The sequence below is a fragment of the Mus pahari genome, chromosome 14 (assembly GCF_900095145.1).
Source record: "Mus pahari chromosome 14, PAHARI_EIJ_v1.1, whole genome shotgun sequence".
Classification (NCBI taxonomy): Eukaryota; Metazoa; Chordata; class Mammalia; order Rodentia; family Muridae; genus Mus; species Mus pahari.
The window spans coordinates 65,905,693-65,921,864 of NC_034603.1; the positions used below are offsets into that span (position 1 = coordinate 65,905,693).

The 16,172-nt window shown below is 45.2% G+C and overlaps 1 protein-coding gene across 1 annotated transcript in view; it reads right to left on the bottom strand.

Annotated features, from left to right (window-relative positions):
• The window catches only part of Ikzf3 (IKAROS family zinc finger 3), an 85,872-nt gene that overhangs the window by 21,649 nt on the left and 48,051 nt on the right, over positions 1 to 16,172 (bottom strand). Inside the window, exons 4-5 of the mRNA XM_021212783.2 lie at positions 2,317 to 2,574; positions 970 to 1,137 (exon numbers count right to left, since the gene is read on the bottom strand). Coding sequence (XP_021068442.1) covers positions 970 to 1,137; positions 2,317 to 2,574 — 426 coding nt within the window. The remainder of the gene's footprint in view (positions 1 to 969; positions 1,138 to 2,316; positions 2,575 to 16,172) is intronic.

Consider the following 16,172-nt stretch of genomic DNA (forward strand, 5'->3'; position numbering starts at 1 on the left):
AAAAAAAGTGTCATCTTGCTTGTTCAAAACAAGGAGTGACAAGATCAAGGCAGCGTGTGGCTTTTTAAGAATTCTCGAGGCTGCTCTTAGAGCTTAAAAATAATCAGGCTGGGATGGGGGAAGTTGGGGTTAGGAAATTTAGCCAGAAGCTGGGTAGGGGGGTGCACGCTTGCGATTATAGCATCCCGAAGGTTAGGAAGGGAGATGGCTACAACATCGAGGCTACCAGGACTACAACGTAGGGCTCCTAGCTCGAAAACTAAAACAAAATAAAGAAAAAATTTAGCCCAGAACAACCAAAACGAACTTTAAATAATAATTTATATCTGAGTCAAAGTTTTTCTTTTCTTTTCTTAAAATTTATAATTATATGGTGTATATACACGTGAGAACAAGCATTTGTGGTGACCGGGGCTATCGGACCCCCTGGAGATGGAGCTGAAGTTGGCTATAAGGCAACAAATATGGATGTCAACATGGAATCCTGGTCCTCTGGAAGAGCAATCTGTGCTCCTAGCCATTGCGTCGTCGCTTCAGCACCCCCACCCCTGCCCGTTTATATTTTATAATAATTTACAAACTGTTCACAGTTTGCATGCATAGTTTCTGAATGGAAAACTGGAAAATGTGTGTGTGTGCGCGCGCGCATGCACGCTCGCAAATTAAGGAAACAACCCCTTAACAATTAGTTTACCATAAAAATACTGATGGACACAATTTTTCTCACCAAAAAAAAAAAAAAAAAAATCACAAAGGCGTGGTAATTTGTTTGACTGCTGTTGCTCTCCAGACACAAGGCTGCCGGGGGACCGGTTTCCAGTGAGGCAGACGGAGAGCAATTAATGCCTTAATGGAAGTGCATTAGCCCTAGAGGACCGTGCTTATGCAACCCTTGGGGGTGTGGGGGGGAGGTGACAGATGGAGGCCTCCACACTCAACTAGGTATGGGATGCTCATGTCCTCACTTACCAGAATGTGTCCTAAGGTGTCCCGTGAGCGCATCTCTCCTTTGGCATGCGTAGTTGCAGAGGTGACACTTAAAAGGTTTTTCCCCCGTGTGCAGCTTAATGTGGCGGAGGAGGTTACCTTTCTGAGTAAAAGATGCCCCGCACTGATTACACTGGAACGGACGTTCACCTTCAGAAAGGATGAGAAAAGGAGATCGCTGATCACAAGGTAAGTGGGAAGGCGGGCACTCAGATTAGAGGCCTAGGGTAAAGACCCATCTCTGGGCATGTCTCCCCACAGTGACACAGATCGCTTGGGAGCTGCGTTTTTCAGATGAAGAGACTTGTGGGAGCTTCCTCCATGAAGAACGAACGCCCCCACTCAGACCAACAATTCTAGCTGTCACCTCGATTGAGTCAGGACGCTTTCTAGAGGTTTCTTCATTTCTTGGCATCTGAATGCAGTTGCCTTGGCAAAAAAAGACTCACAGAGTCAAGCCTTCATTTTCTTATTTTGTAGCCCTGTCTTGAAACTCACTATACAGACCAGGTTAGTCCCAAACTTAGAGAAATCTGCCTGCCTCTGCCTCCTGTGCTGGTGCTGGGATTTTTGACAGGATTTTCCTCTGTAGCTCAGGATAGCATGGGACTCATCATGATGGTCCTCCTGCTGCAGCCTCCTGAGTACTGGGACTGAGCCACTGAGGCATGCTTAGATGTAACGAGGTGTCAAGGCACCAGTCTGCCTGTTTAGAGTCTCTGCCTCATATGGAGTTTATTGACTCAGTGTTGACTTGTTCCCGGGCCTTCCTATGGATCCTTGCTTACCATACGAAGATGTCTTTAAGACTGATGATAAAACTCATATCCTTTTATCCACAGTAAGAGGACCTGTCTCTTGCCCCTATGTCTCTCCCTGTCTCTATCTCTCTGTCTCTCTGAGTGTCTATCTCTCTTTGTTTCTCTCTGTCTCTGTCTCTTTCTCCCTGCTTCTCTCTCTGACTCCCCCTGTCTCTCCAGAGTCTTACAATGTAGCCCTGGCTGTCTTGAAACTCATTAAGTAGACCAGGCTGGCCCCAAACTCAGAGATCTGCCTGCCTCTGCCTCCCGCACACTGGGTTTACAGGTGTGAGACATTACACCAGGCTTTTGCTCGTCTCTCTTTAGCCACAGTATTTGCACTGTGTTTGCCAAACACATAGCGAAGCACAAACAGGAGCCACTGGGTAAACTGGCAATGCAAAGAGAGGCATCAACATGACAGCAGACAGCAATGGAGGAGTCCAAAGAAAGACCCCCATTCTGCTACTTCACTCTTCACAGGGCTGCATGAGGACAGTTTTGAGAATGGACAGAGGAGGCGATTTACCGGTATGGCTTCGCTTATGAACCATCAAGACGTTGAAGCTAATGCAGGATAATCCGCACACATCGCAGTTCATCTTCCCACTGGTTGGTCTGCTGCTGTCATACGGCACGTGTCTCTCCAGCTTAATGCTTTCATAGTCGCTGTATTCTCTTGCATAGCTGTAAGGCATTTCACTCTCTTCTGCATCTCCCATGGGCTCCGGCTTCATAATGTTCTCATCTCTGTCACTGTATTCATCTTTCACTTTCATCAAATCTTCTGCAGGGGACATAAGAGCAAGAAATGAACGATGACTGTATTTGAAGCTGTGAAGCGGCTCAGGAAAGAGACCCACAACCGATAGTTAAGGACAGAGGAAGCTCACGGAATGTTGTATACAATCAAAACAAGAGAGTGCTGTGAGGGGAACCATTCACTGTTTGAAGCAGCGCACACACACATGTACACACTTACAAAAGCACCCACATATGCACACATGCACATACAAGCATGCATATGTATACACATGCACACATTCATGTATACACATGCACACACAAGCACAAATGAACACACATGTGTACACACATACACCCACACACCCAAACACACACATACCCCTCCTCCCAACACACACACACATAAAATGGCAGCGTCATTGGTGGCTGCAGTTAAAAAGGACGATGGGACATGCATGGTCTTTGGTTTCAAGATGAACCTCTCATTTTGATGTCACAAAGGTCTTCGTGCGACCGTGAATATTGAGAGCCGAGGCTTTGAAACTTTTTTTCTGAGTTGAAGCTGGGTTTTGCTGCTTTCCTTCTGTGGGAACTGGGGGAAGATTCTCTTATCTCTCTGCCTTGGAAGCGATGGAGACAGCATTGAAGGCAGAGGAAATCTGGTGCTGGCCAACAGTGTCAAGACAGACCAAGGAAGTAATGCTTTAATCCAAGCTAAGGAGCCACTTCCAGTGATCCGAATGAGCTGGGTGCAACCCCACTAGGGGAAGAGAGACCTACCCTAAGTAAGACTAAACTCAAGACTAATTATAGGACTAGACTTGAGAGGAGGGACTGACCTGACCTAAGATGGATGACTAAACACTGCTCTTAAAAGGGCTGTTGTGCTGCTGAGCATTCTTTTTTGCAGGTAGGAACAGTCAGGGGGAACAGAACACCGAACGGAAGCAGCATTCTACTTCCTGGTGCTCTCTTCTATCCTGCTGCAACCCTCGTGTGTGTGCGTGCGCGTGCGTGTGTGCGTGTGTGTGTGTGTGTGTGTGTGTGTATGTATGTATGTGTGTGTGTGTATGTATGTGTGTGCGTGTGTGTGTGTGCGCGCGTACATGCCCACGTGTGTGTATGTGTGTGCGTGCGTGTGTGTGTGTGCGTGTGTGTGTGTGTGTGTGTGTGTGTGTGTTAACTCAGATGTCGCTCCTCAAGAACTGTTCACCTTGATTTTTGAGACAATGCCTGTCTCTCACTGTGACCTGGGGTTCAGTGATCAGGCCAAGCTGGCTGGCCAGCCAGTGAGCACCAGGGGGCCTCTTGTCTCTACCTCCTCAGAGCTGGGGTTACGAGCGCCACTTTATTTGGGTGCTGGAGATTAAACTGAGATTTTTCACGTGTGTGTGGCAAACACTTTGCCAACTGGAAGGACGTAAGACACACAGAAGGTTGGCTCGACATGGTGGCTCGCACCTTTAGTGCAAGCTTACTCTGGAGGCCAAGGAGGCAGGTAGATCTCTGAGTATAAGGCCAGCCTGGTCTATACAGTCAGTTTCCGGCCAGTGTGGGCGACAGAATGAGGTCCTGTCTCAAAAAAGAAAACCAAACAACAGAAGAAACAGAGAAGGCAAGTTTATATATTAACTCTCTCTCTCAAAAAAAAAAAAAATCCTCTAAAAATTTGCCTCATGAGACCAGCATGCAAGACATGTTCATATGTAAGGCTTGCTTATTCTTTCAAGCATCGAGTGTTTAAACATTGGAAGCTTCAATTTTCCACGAAGAAACATAAATCAGTGGAATTTAGAGCAAAGGAAAATTTAGAGATTGGCTAATCCAACCCCCCCACCCCCACCCCTTTCCTTCTCAGACAGGAAGTGTGGAAGCAGACATGAATCGGTCTCTCCAGACAGGCTACGCTTGGTCTGGAGAGATGGCTCAGCAGCTATGAGCCCTTGCTGCTCTTGCAGAGGACCTGGGTTTGGTTCCCAGCACCCACATGGTAGCTCACCACCACCCCTATCACCAGTTCCAAGGGATCTGAAGTCCTTTTTTTTTTTTTTTTTTCATTTAACTTCCATAGGAACACAGGTGGTTACCAACATACTATCAGCCAAAACATTCATACTTGTAATAAATAAATAAATAAATAAATAGTGCTAAACTTAAATTACCAGGTGGTTGGGTTGGACCTCATCCTCCCACATAGAAAAGTCTAAGTGTCTGTTTAACAACTCTATTCCACACCCTTCTCTCACTGGGGTAGATGTAAAAACCCAAAACACTGTGAAAAAAAAAAAAAAACCCACGATATTTTTAAAAACTACATCCCTTCCAAAACATATCAGAAGTGTTGATCCTGCCAGCAGAGAAGGAAGTGCCACAGCAGCTGCACGGGGCTTGCTGCCTTCCACCCTGGTTTCAATTTTCACTTCTATCAGGGTTTCCTTTCATCTATATTAACTGTGTTTGCTTAATAGAGCAAGACAAGGCCTAACCACCATCGGCAGGGCCACACTGCTTCACTGCTTGTCGTCTGCTTCAGTGCTTGTCGTCACAGGTCGTGGTTCACAACCCCTTGACTGCAGCTATGGATGGCTGAAGTAAACTCAGCATGGGCCACGTTGCCTCCTGATGCATCTTGGTTAGACAGGAATTGATTTCTGTGTCTTTCAGGGAAAGAGATTAACTAGATTTCTTTGTTTCTTTTTTTGTTGTTTGTTTCTTTGTTTCTTTCTGCCTGGATCTTGCCTGCTTTCCTATGGAATCTGTTTCCTTGGGTGTTGTTTTTCTTTTTCACCATTTAAGAGAAGTGTAAAAGCAAGGCTGGTGTCCCCCTTTGCCTCTGCTGTTCCAGCTGTGGGTGACATCCCACCGAAGCTTGAGTGCACTTCAGTTTGCATGTAGGCGTTTAAAAGAACCTCAACGGAAAAACTCTGTCTTTTACTGAGAACCGAAGACCAGCGGATTGAAAGGGACAGCAGAAAAGAGCTCCAGGACCGCCAGGGCTACAGTGCAATTTAACTAATAAAGTTACTGGGGTTCAGCAACTTTATGGTTTATCATGGAAAGGCAAATAGAGGTGCAGACTCAAAAAACCCAGAGACACAAAGGGACAGATGGGATTCCTGAGAGACCACTGGGCCCTCAGCCTCCAAACGTGGGCCACTGAACCCAATGAAGAGAAACCATTTCCTGAACCAGGAAAGCCACGGGACTCCCAGTGAAGAGATTCATTCCATACTCTGGGAGGAAGATTTCTTGGAGCCAAAGAAACACAGGCAATCTACTAATACCCCCAGGAAATGCTGACAAGTGTGCTCAGTGAGAGACGTGCACTGTCTCAAAAAAAAAACCAAAAAAACAAAAAAACAAAAAAAAACAAAACGGCGGACAGCTCTTGAGGAGCGCTATCTGTCTAGGTGAGCATTGAATCACAAGGAACCTAAGCACATTCTCTCTCCTCATAGCTTTCTAGTTGGATTTATACTTCCTGACTCCAGCTCCCCCAAATCCCCTGGAATCTGGGGAATCTCTTCACTGGGAGTCCAGTGGCTTTCCTGGTTCAGGAAATGGTTTCTCTTCATTGGGTTCAGTGGCCCATGTTTGGAGGCTGAGGGCCCAGTGGTCTCTCAGGACTCCCATCTGTCCCTTTGTGTCTCCGGATGTTTGAGTCTGCAGCTCTATTTGCCTTTCCTGGAATCTGGCATCTGCAATCGACTCTGTCCCCTGGAACAATCCACTCGTTTGCCCACACTTACCTCCTAAGTTCTGTGGCTAACCCTCTGTTTTTTTCTCCCTGAATGATTCTCTATGGCAATCCCATCCATTCTTAAGGCTCCCACCAAGGCCTTGTGTGATCAATCCCCAGATGTATACAGTTCCAGATGCGACACTTTCTTCCCTCCTCTCCAATCCTATTTCCAAATCCTCTAAAGCTATTTCTTCCCCGTCACTCAAGCCCCACAGTCATCGTCTGTTTTTCTTGTTTCGGTCACACATTCAAGGATGCTTACCCGCCACCTCCCACGCCCATTACTCCAAGGACCCGTGTCCTCTCCTCCCATCTGAGCCTTCACGCTGTGGACCGTTCCAGCTCATCCTGTGTACTGTGGTTTGTCCTAAAACTAAAGTGTGGCTCATGTCACGGTGCCGCCAAAACTCTGGAGTATTCTCCACTGCCCACAAAATAAAGTCAAAATGCAGGAACAAAACTTAAAGAGCTTTTTTTTTTTGAGATCCAGTCCAAGCTTATCGTTGGGATGTTGGCTCTTAGTCCTGAAATCTCCTTATCCAGCTAAACATCTAAGTGTCCTTGGTCTGTTCACATTACATCCCTTGACTACACAGTCTTCCCCAACATTGCCAGAAGCCTAAAGCAAAACTAATACGCCATTCCTCTCCCGGTCTTCTTGGATTCCCTCAGCTGGGAAATAGCCCATACTTTTTTCCTCTAGGCTACTTATAAACTCTCTCTTATTCCCTACAGCTATTAAGTTAGCGGAGGGCAGAAGCCACAGCCCTGGGCTAGTATTCGCTCTCTCTCTTTCTCTCTCTCTCTCTCTCTCTCTCTCTCTCTCTCTCTCTCTCTCTCTCTCTCTTTCTAACTCTATGTATTCTCTATGACACCGATTTGCCAGGATCTACCTAGAGCAGAGGTGGGCTGCCCTAGAAAAAGGTGACAGGGATAAAAGCACACATGGCTCTTGCTGAAGATTTTAGTTCTGTCCCCAGTGCCCACACTAGGCAACTCACAACCATCTGTGACTCCAGTCACAGGGTATCCAATACTCCTTTCTGGCCTCTGTGGGCACCTGTACTCACACGAACACCTCTACACACACACACACACACACACACACACACACACACACATACTTTTTTCCTTTTAAAGAGTTGAGGAGCTGGGCATAACAGTATGTGCCTGGTGTCCCAGCCACTCAGGAGGCTGAGGCAAAAGGACCACAGGAGCTCATGGGTTTGAGAATATTGTGGGCAATATAACAAGACTGTGAGTCAAGCGACAACAACAAAATCAAGTAAAAAGAAAAACATACTCACTTTTAATTTTTTGAAAATTATTTTATCTTGTAACTGGGTATGGGTATGGTAGCAAATGCCTTTAATTTCAGCCCTTGGGAGGTAGAGGCAAGTAGATTTCTGTGAGTATGAGGCCAGTCTGATCTACATAGTGAGTTCCAGCATAAACCATGGTTATAGAAACCCTGTCTCAACAACAACAAAAGACAAATTATCTTATATCACATGTATGGGTGTTTTATATGCACTTGTATCTGTGTATTACTTGCATGTCTGATGCCTGTAGAGACCAGAAGACGGTATCAGATCTCCCGAAACTGGAGTTACAAACAGTTATGAGACACTATGCGGGTCCTGGGAATCAAACCTTGGTCTTCTGGGAGGGTAGTCCATTCTCTTACCCACTGAACATCTCTCGAGTCCCCAAATCCCCTCTTAAAAACCCTAAAACCCAAATAAGAACAACAACCAAACTAGCCAGGAATGGTGCTACAGATCACTAATCCCTGTACTCTGAAGGTGGAGACAGGAGGACGGGGAACTCAAGATCAACTTGGGCTACACAGTGAGACCTTGAACCAAAACCAAAACAAGCAAACACAGGAAAAACAGTAACAAAACGAAAAGACCTCAGAAGACCAGGGGCTGCCTGTGTGTGCTTGTTTGTTTTCCAAGACAGGATTTCTCTGTGTAACCGCCCTGGCTGTCCTGGGACTCTCTAAACCAGGCTGGCCTCGAACTTACAGAGCTCTACTTGCCTCTGCCTCCCCAGTGCTGGGATTAAAGATGTGTGCCACCATGGCCTGGCATGATTGCATTTTTTTTGTTGTTGTTGTTGTTTTTTTTGTTTGTTTGTTTTTGTTTTTTAAAACAGAAATTGTGGAACCAATGAAGCAGCTCGGTGGGTAAATGCATTTGCTGTGCAAGCTTTGTCATCTGAGTTTGATTCCTGGAACCCTCAGTGGAAGGGGAGATCCGACCCTTACAAATTGTCCTTTGACCTCACATGACACCTCACATGTAGCCTGTGTGTCCCTCACCTCCCTATTTCATAAAATAAAATAAAACCTGGATATTTTCGGAGTCTCACCTCGATCTACTAATTAGGGAGAAGGGCCTCTATCATGTGCGGAAGGTTTAAAGGCAAGTGCTACTGCACCGGGTGTACATGTAGGTGCTGGGGAGCCAACCCTGTGGGTGCCAGGGATTGAGGGCTTGGGACAACTAGGTGGGGGTGGGGGGGTGGGTGGGGGGAGGCTTTACTTGCTGAGTTACATTCCCAGCCACAGTCTGAAGTCTTTTGTAAAGTGAAAGAACTCTTTGCAATGTGGGCAATCTCGCACTTGGTTCTGTAAATTCTAACCTTATTATAATTAGATCAGGTTTCTCAGACAATCTGAATTGACTTCAAACAGCACCAAGAAGCTGCTCAGGCACTAGCAAGATTTATTTCTTAAGTCGGGTGATGGGCCTCTCGATGCTCACTTTATTAGTGTTCTTTAAACTGTAAGTTTAATTATAATCTGCCTTTTTGTGTGTATGATCTATTTCATAATAAAAAAAATATTAAAGGCTTCCTAAGTAAATTTCGTGTAATTGAACTTGGGGAGAAAAGAACATAGCAAACCACAAATTGCTGATAAAAGTAATTGCTCTACATTCCCAGAGGGAGGAAGAGATGTTTAAATTGAATCTAACCCATAGGAAATTAGATTAAACTAAACTTTCTGAAGGAGCTGCTCTGGGGGACAATTGTTCCCATCGCTGTCTGCGTTCTGGAGGCCGCTTAGGAGGATGGTGCACACTAACACACACACCCCCTAGAGAGAATTTTGTAGGCTGAGGAGAACAAAGGTTTGGCTCACTGGGGCAGACGCACATGGTTTCACTTCCTGGGGTGATGCTTATCACTTGAAAGGCTCGAGCTCCTGGAGTAGACATTTTTGGTTTCACCTGAGACACTGCAAAAACAATGGGTCCTGGAAAGGATCCAGCCCCTAAATCCTTCAGGGGCCATAGCAGCCTCAGCCAACTGTGCCTCCGTTTGTTTTTACAGGCACATAAAATGCTCGGCTGGAGAGCAGACCCCATCAAAGACACACAGAACAGGCAACTTGGGTTCCTCGGGTGGCGCGTTGCTCGAAGGAACATCCGAGTATTAATAGGAGGTGCTGAATTTCCACCCTGGACCACGAGATCTCAAAGTCCAACAAGAAGGCCTGGGGTGAAAGAATGGCCGTCACTTTGCCAGCGATGTGGCCAGAAGGGACAGAACAACACAGAGGCTGTTAGACAAAACGGGATGATGTTGTTCAAGTGTTTTACAAGGATGGAGGGTCGTAACCATGAAATCCTCAGCACATGCAAAAGTCAACTGGATAACAAAGACGCTTAATCATCTTAATGTGGCATTTTAATGATGCACCGACTTGCTATGCCAATTCAGAGATAATGAGGCCCTAATGCTACAGATGTTCAGCCAGGCTAAAAGAAAGGCGGGGGGATTTTCTAGCATGCCATTTTCTAACTATCCAATTAAACAAATTGTGAACGCACCTAAATAGTTTACCAGGTTTTGACAGCTGTTAATAGGATTTAGAAGCCTGGTGGAGGAAAAGCAAACCGGGAGACGCAGGTTCCGTAGGTGTCTTGTCCATACACACACAGTGTCCACACACACACACACACACACACACACACACACACACACACACAGTGTCCACATACACACACAGTGACCACACACACACACAAGTCCACACACACAGTGTCCATACACACAGTGTCCACACACACACACAGAGTGCCCCCCACAGTGTCCACACACACATACATACAGTGTCCACACACACACACAGTGTCCACACAGTGTCCATACACACACACAGTGCCCACATACACACACACACACACACACACACACACACACACAGTGTCCATACACACACAGTGTCCACATACACACACAGTGTCCACACACACACACACACACACACACACACACACAGTGTCCACACACACAGGCTCCTTAAGTGTCTTGTCCACACACACAGGCAACTAGAACCGCTAGATCCCTCATAAACTTAATGTCTGCACATCTTTCCTGGGATGTCCTCTTTGTATCAAGAATGAAAACACTGAAATGATCATCCTTTTCATTTTCTGGTTCACCATTTTATGTATGAAGGAATTCAAGAGAAAAGAGAAACTCTGATATTTTGAGAACTAAGGAATATGGAGGGGTTTGGGTGCTTACTAAAACTCCAAAGTCTCAATGCATATTAAACTTCTGATCAATGATTGGCAGGATCTGTTACGGTTTCTCTTCTCTTGCCTTTAAAGATAAGATGATGGGCAGTTGTTAATTTTTGAAGTGCCTATTTTAAGATCAAGAAAACCTGGAAACGGTGACCCAATCTATGAAGGGATGAGATGATTCCATCTCAGGCGCGAGGAAGGGCGAGCACGCAGGCTTGGGTTAAGGTGCTCATTAAAACAAGTCCTCCTCCACCTTTCAAACGTCTCTGCCAAGTATCTACACGCATAATGGGTAAACCATGTCACTTCAATTGCAAGAGAATTCGCACACTCCCCCAAAGTTAACAGTTACAAAAGAAAAGAAACACCCCTGCCCCCGAATTTAACCAAGGACATCAGTCTGTGCCTTATAAGCTGACTGTCCACACAGTTCATTCACATAATAGTAACAATGACTTTGTTCAATAGTTTCAGTACATTTCTTGGCTTTCCAATTAAAAGATATGATTGGCTACATCCAACATCAGGAACACTCTGCACCTGGGGGTAGGTGACGTTCCAGCAACCTGACTTAGCTAAGCCTTTTAAATGTCATGGAGCTAGGCATGGCCCTTCATTGAAAACAAAAACAAAAACAAAAACAAAACACGAAAATACTGAAGAACCAACCAGTGCATGCAGGCTTCTCCTGAACCACATAGCACTGTAAGTCTAAAGCATCGTTTAGTTCCGCCCATCCCAAAGACCATCTTCACCTGGCTCAGCCCTTAAGAGCTCCTGTTGCTTTTACGGAGCACCTGGGTTCACCTCCCAGCACCCATGTCATGCATGGTTCATAACTTTCTGTACCTTAACTGCCAGGGGACCCAATGCCCCTTTCTGGCCTCTGAGGGCACCAGGCATGAAAACGGTGCATATACATACAGGCGAAACACTCATATACATAAAACAATACAATAAGGAACTCTACAGAGATTTCTTGTATCTATTGTTTTAATCTATATTTTATCTAGCATTTGTAATTCTGAGCAGTAATTGCTATGCCTAAATATAGGCTGGACAGATGGCTCCATGGTTAGAGCACTTGTTGCTCTTATAGAGGACCTAGGTTCAATCCCCAGCACCTATGTGGTGGCTCTCAACCATCCAATATTCCAGTTCCAGGGATCTAGCCCTCTTTTTTGAGACAGGCTCTTACTCTGTAGCTCTGGCTGTCCCAGAATTCACTACATAGCCCAGGCTAGTCTCAAACTCACAGAGCTCCACCTGCCTCTGCCTCCTAAGTACTGAAATTGACTTTTTTTTTTTTTCTCACATAGGCCAGGCTAGCTTTGAAGTCCTGGTTGTCTTGCCTCCATTTTCCAAGTGCCAGAATTATAGGAGTGTATTTGTCATGCTTGGCTTCCATCTTTTCCTTTCTTTCTTTCTTTCTTTCTTTCTTTCTTTCTTTCTTTCTTTCTTTCTTTCTTTCTTTCTTTCACATTTACTTAGAGGCTAGAGAGATGGTTCTGCTGATAAAATGCTTACTGCACAGGCCTGAGGGCTAAGTTGGGACCACCAGCGTCCCAGTGAAAAGTCAGGTGTGCTGGTAGTACTTTTAGTCCTAGCACTGGGGTGGTGGGGGGCAGATGATCCCTGAACCTCAGAGGCTAGACAGTCTTGATTCATCGGTTTGCACCAGGTCCTGATAAGAGACCCCGTCTCACAAAATAAGGTGGAGAGCAAAAAAAGAAAGACATCTGACATGGATATACGCCGTCCCAAACACTCAAATATACATGTAAACATGTATGAACATCCACACACACACACACACACACACACACACATATATATATATATATATATATATATATATATATATATATATACACAGCACATGTTAAAATATAATTCTTAAGAAAATTTAAAAGCTGTTAATTCAAATATAATTAAATTGGCTAAAAAACCTTCTGATTATCACAATATCAAACGCAGGGTCACAGGTGAACCGAAATGTCTTCCATGGTTACAGCACATGTAGCTCCTGGTGTATGTAGTGTGTTATGGAACAGATAACACATTTATTCCCTTATGAACTAGGAATCGTTTCAAGGCTGTCCCAGAACCTGCAGACTCAGTTACTCTAGGAACTGAATGAATGAATGAATGAATGAGTTGCTCATGTAGCCTGAACCAATTCATTGATAACAACCAGGCCAAGGAGGGAAGAGTTCTGTTTTTTTTTTTTTTTCCAACCTTTTTCTTTTTCTTTTATATTCTCTCCTGACTCAATGTCTTTCTGCCACTGACTGCCTGACTAGATCTCCCTGCTGAGCCCAGAGACATTTCCTGGTTTTCTACACTCACTTCACGATCCACGAACTACCACAATAGCTTCCCACTTCTAGATCTATCCATCCCAGACCAGCTTTGGACTATGTGGCCAGGGTGACCTTGAGTTTCTAATCCTCCTGCTTCCACTTCCTCAGTGTGGGGATTCTAGGAGTGTGACACCTCATCCAGTCAATGCAGTGCTTGGGGGTGGGGGGAACCAACCTGGAGTTTTGTATGTGTGGGACAAGCTGTCCTCTAACTGAACTCTGATACATCCACCCCCAACCCTTGACAGGGTTTTGCCTCGTAGTTCAGGTTGTCCTGGAACTCATGTCCCGCTCAGCCTCCTGAGCGCTGGCATTACGGGTGTGCACGTCCGTGTTTCGCTTCCAATAGCGGCGGATTGTTTTCCTTGCACCTTCAACTGTGACTGCTGGGCTTGGCTCGGGTCTGGGACGGCTCACCAAGCCAACGGGAAGGAGCAAGGAAAGGAGGTGAGAGGGGAGGAAGATGAACGAGCGTTCTGCTCTTTGCCCGAAGTACAAAATTAGGGTTGATGGTGTTTTTAAAAATTGCACAGATTGTAGCTTTGCCTAAAGCCAGCGCATTAGCAGAGAGGAAAACCAATCAATTGTTCTAAGTGAAGGTGCAGCAATCAGACCCAAAGCACACGAGGAACTATTGGGGGTGGGAGGTGGGGGAGAAGGCGGAGATGGAAATCTAAGAGATTCTTTTGCTGTTAATATTAAATTGATTGAAATAAAACATGTGTAAAGAAAGAGTATAAAGTTGACCATCTGGAGCATATCACTTGAACTTCCAGCCCTCCTTTCTGTTCACCCTTCCCTTCCTGACATTCAAATAATGAGATGAGGGCATAAGCAAGCGGGAGGGGCTCCGTTGTCTTCTAGGTGAATGTGCACCATTAAAGCACACTAGGGAATACGCTATCTTGTCACTGGAACGTGCTCATCCCTGGAGCAGGGAGCACAACTGCTTAACAGCTGCCCAGTCACACACCAGAGGGCGGCAAGCAGAGAGACACCCCAGCTCTACCAGAGACTGTGGAGGGAATGCTGTCCCACAGAACAAACTCAGAGCAGAAGCTGGCCAACGACCTGAGCCCACATCTTCTCTCTCTCTGTCGTATGGAAATTCCTAGTGATCCCTAATAGAGACTGTCAACTGTTCATAGTCAAAGAATAAAGCAGGGACTGACAGCCACAGGACAATGACAATATGGAATCTAACTCTATTTTTTTCCAACTGAAACTACAATCTTAATGCCTCACACTAACCAGCCTATGGTTTTAATGAAAATCTGACTTCTGTGAATTTTCTCATTTGTGCAACGATAAAATCTATACCTCACAGGGTTTTTACAGTAATGAAATTCATCATGATACCGCACAGTCCAAGTGTAATGGTTAACATGTGGTATATTCATGATCTTGATTTAGACAAAGATTTCTTAGATATGATACTAAAGTCCTGATTCATAAACAAGAAGTGTCTCATAATTCAATAATAAGATCAATAGCCCAGTTGAAGGCACACAAGTGGATAGAAATACAACTCAAGGACTGGAGAGATGGCTCAGCAGTTAAGAGCAATGACTGTTCTTCCAGAGGTCCCGAGTTCAAATCCCAGCAACCACATGGTGGCTCTCAAACATCTGTAATGGGATCTGGTGTGTCTGAAGACAGCTACAGTGTACTCATATACATAAAATAAAAAAGTAAATCTTTAAAAAAAAAGAAATATAACTCAAGTAATAGAGTGTTAGCCTGGCATATACATATACAAGACTTTAGATTCAGTTGCTACCACTAGCATAATAGATTTTTAAAAGCACACAGGATGTCTGCCTTGATACCCTACTTGAGAGATTGTACAAATGAACAGTGGGCTAATGGTAACAGTTATCATCATTTGTTAGAGAAATGCAGGTAAGACTACAAGATGCCTCTTTACACCCGCTGGAAAAATTAAGTTAAAAAAGACACACAAAGACACGAGGAAAACACAATCCTCATGCGTGTGGGTGGTGGGGGATGGGAAATGGTGTGGCCATTTGGAAAGCCATTTGACATTTGTGGCAAGCAGCCTCCCAAATGCCTCCCAGCTGGCAGAAGAGGTTGGAGGTGTCATTTCTGTGCTTAGGTTATGTGAGATGGTGACTTGGATCTTGCTTTCGCTCCCACCTTGATGCTTTGTGATTCTCTGGTAGGTGAGCTGGATAGCTCAAGGGGCAGGGAATTGGAACCAGTGCCTGGCCAAGCTCCATCAAGGAGAAAAAAACTGAGGCCTTTGGTGTGTCAACTGTTAAGACTGACTCCTGACCATGGCCATTAGTGAGTTTTGGGTTGTCTCTTCTCTTGTCAAGGTTTCGGAGGAGACAACAGTTCAGGTGAGTGTCTCCATCAGAATCTTGGGAGAGCCTATGAAGCAGAGGACCCAGTGGAACTACGCCTATACTTCTGAGACAACCCATTTGCATTGTCTCCAAATGGTCCAGGTTTGTGGTCATTTCTTACTCATCACCTGGTACCTGAAATAGGCAGTTCCCTAGAAGATTAAACATAAATAGACCAAACAACCCTGGAAGTCCACTCTTAAATGCCCACGTGAAACGGAAGCACATCCTCACATAAGACCTATATAATAATGTTTGCAGTGACATTATGCTTATCAACTTGTGAACTGTGCATACTGGTTTGTGTCAACAATGGAATCCTACTCAGATATAAAACAAAGCAGAATGAAGCCAGGAAGGATGGCATGTGGCTTTAATCCCAGCACTCAGAAGTCCAAGGCTGGTCACAAGCTCAAGGCTAGCTTGATAAAGATAAAATACTAAATTAAAAAAAAGAAGCAAACTGGTGGTACCTACAACACCACAGATGAACTTCCAAAACACTGTCTTGAAAAAACAGAGGCAGCCGGGTGTGGTGGCGCACGCCTTTAATCCCAGCACTTGGGAGGCAGAGGCAGGCGGATTTCTGAGTTCGAGGCCAGCCTGGTCTACAGAGTGAG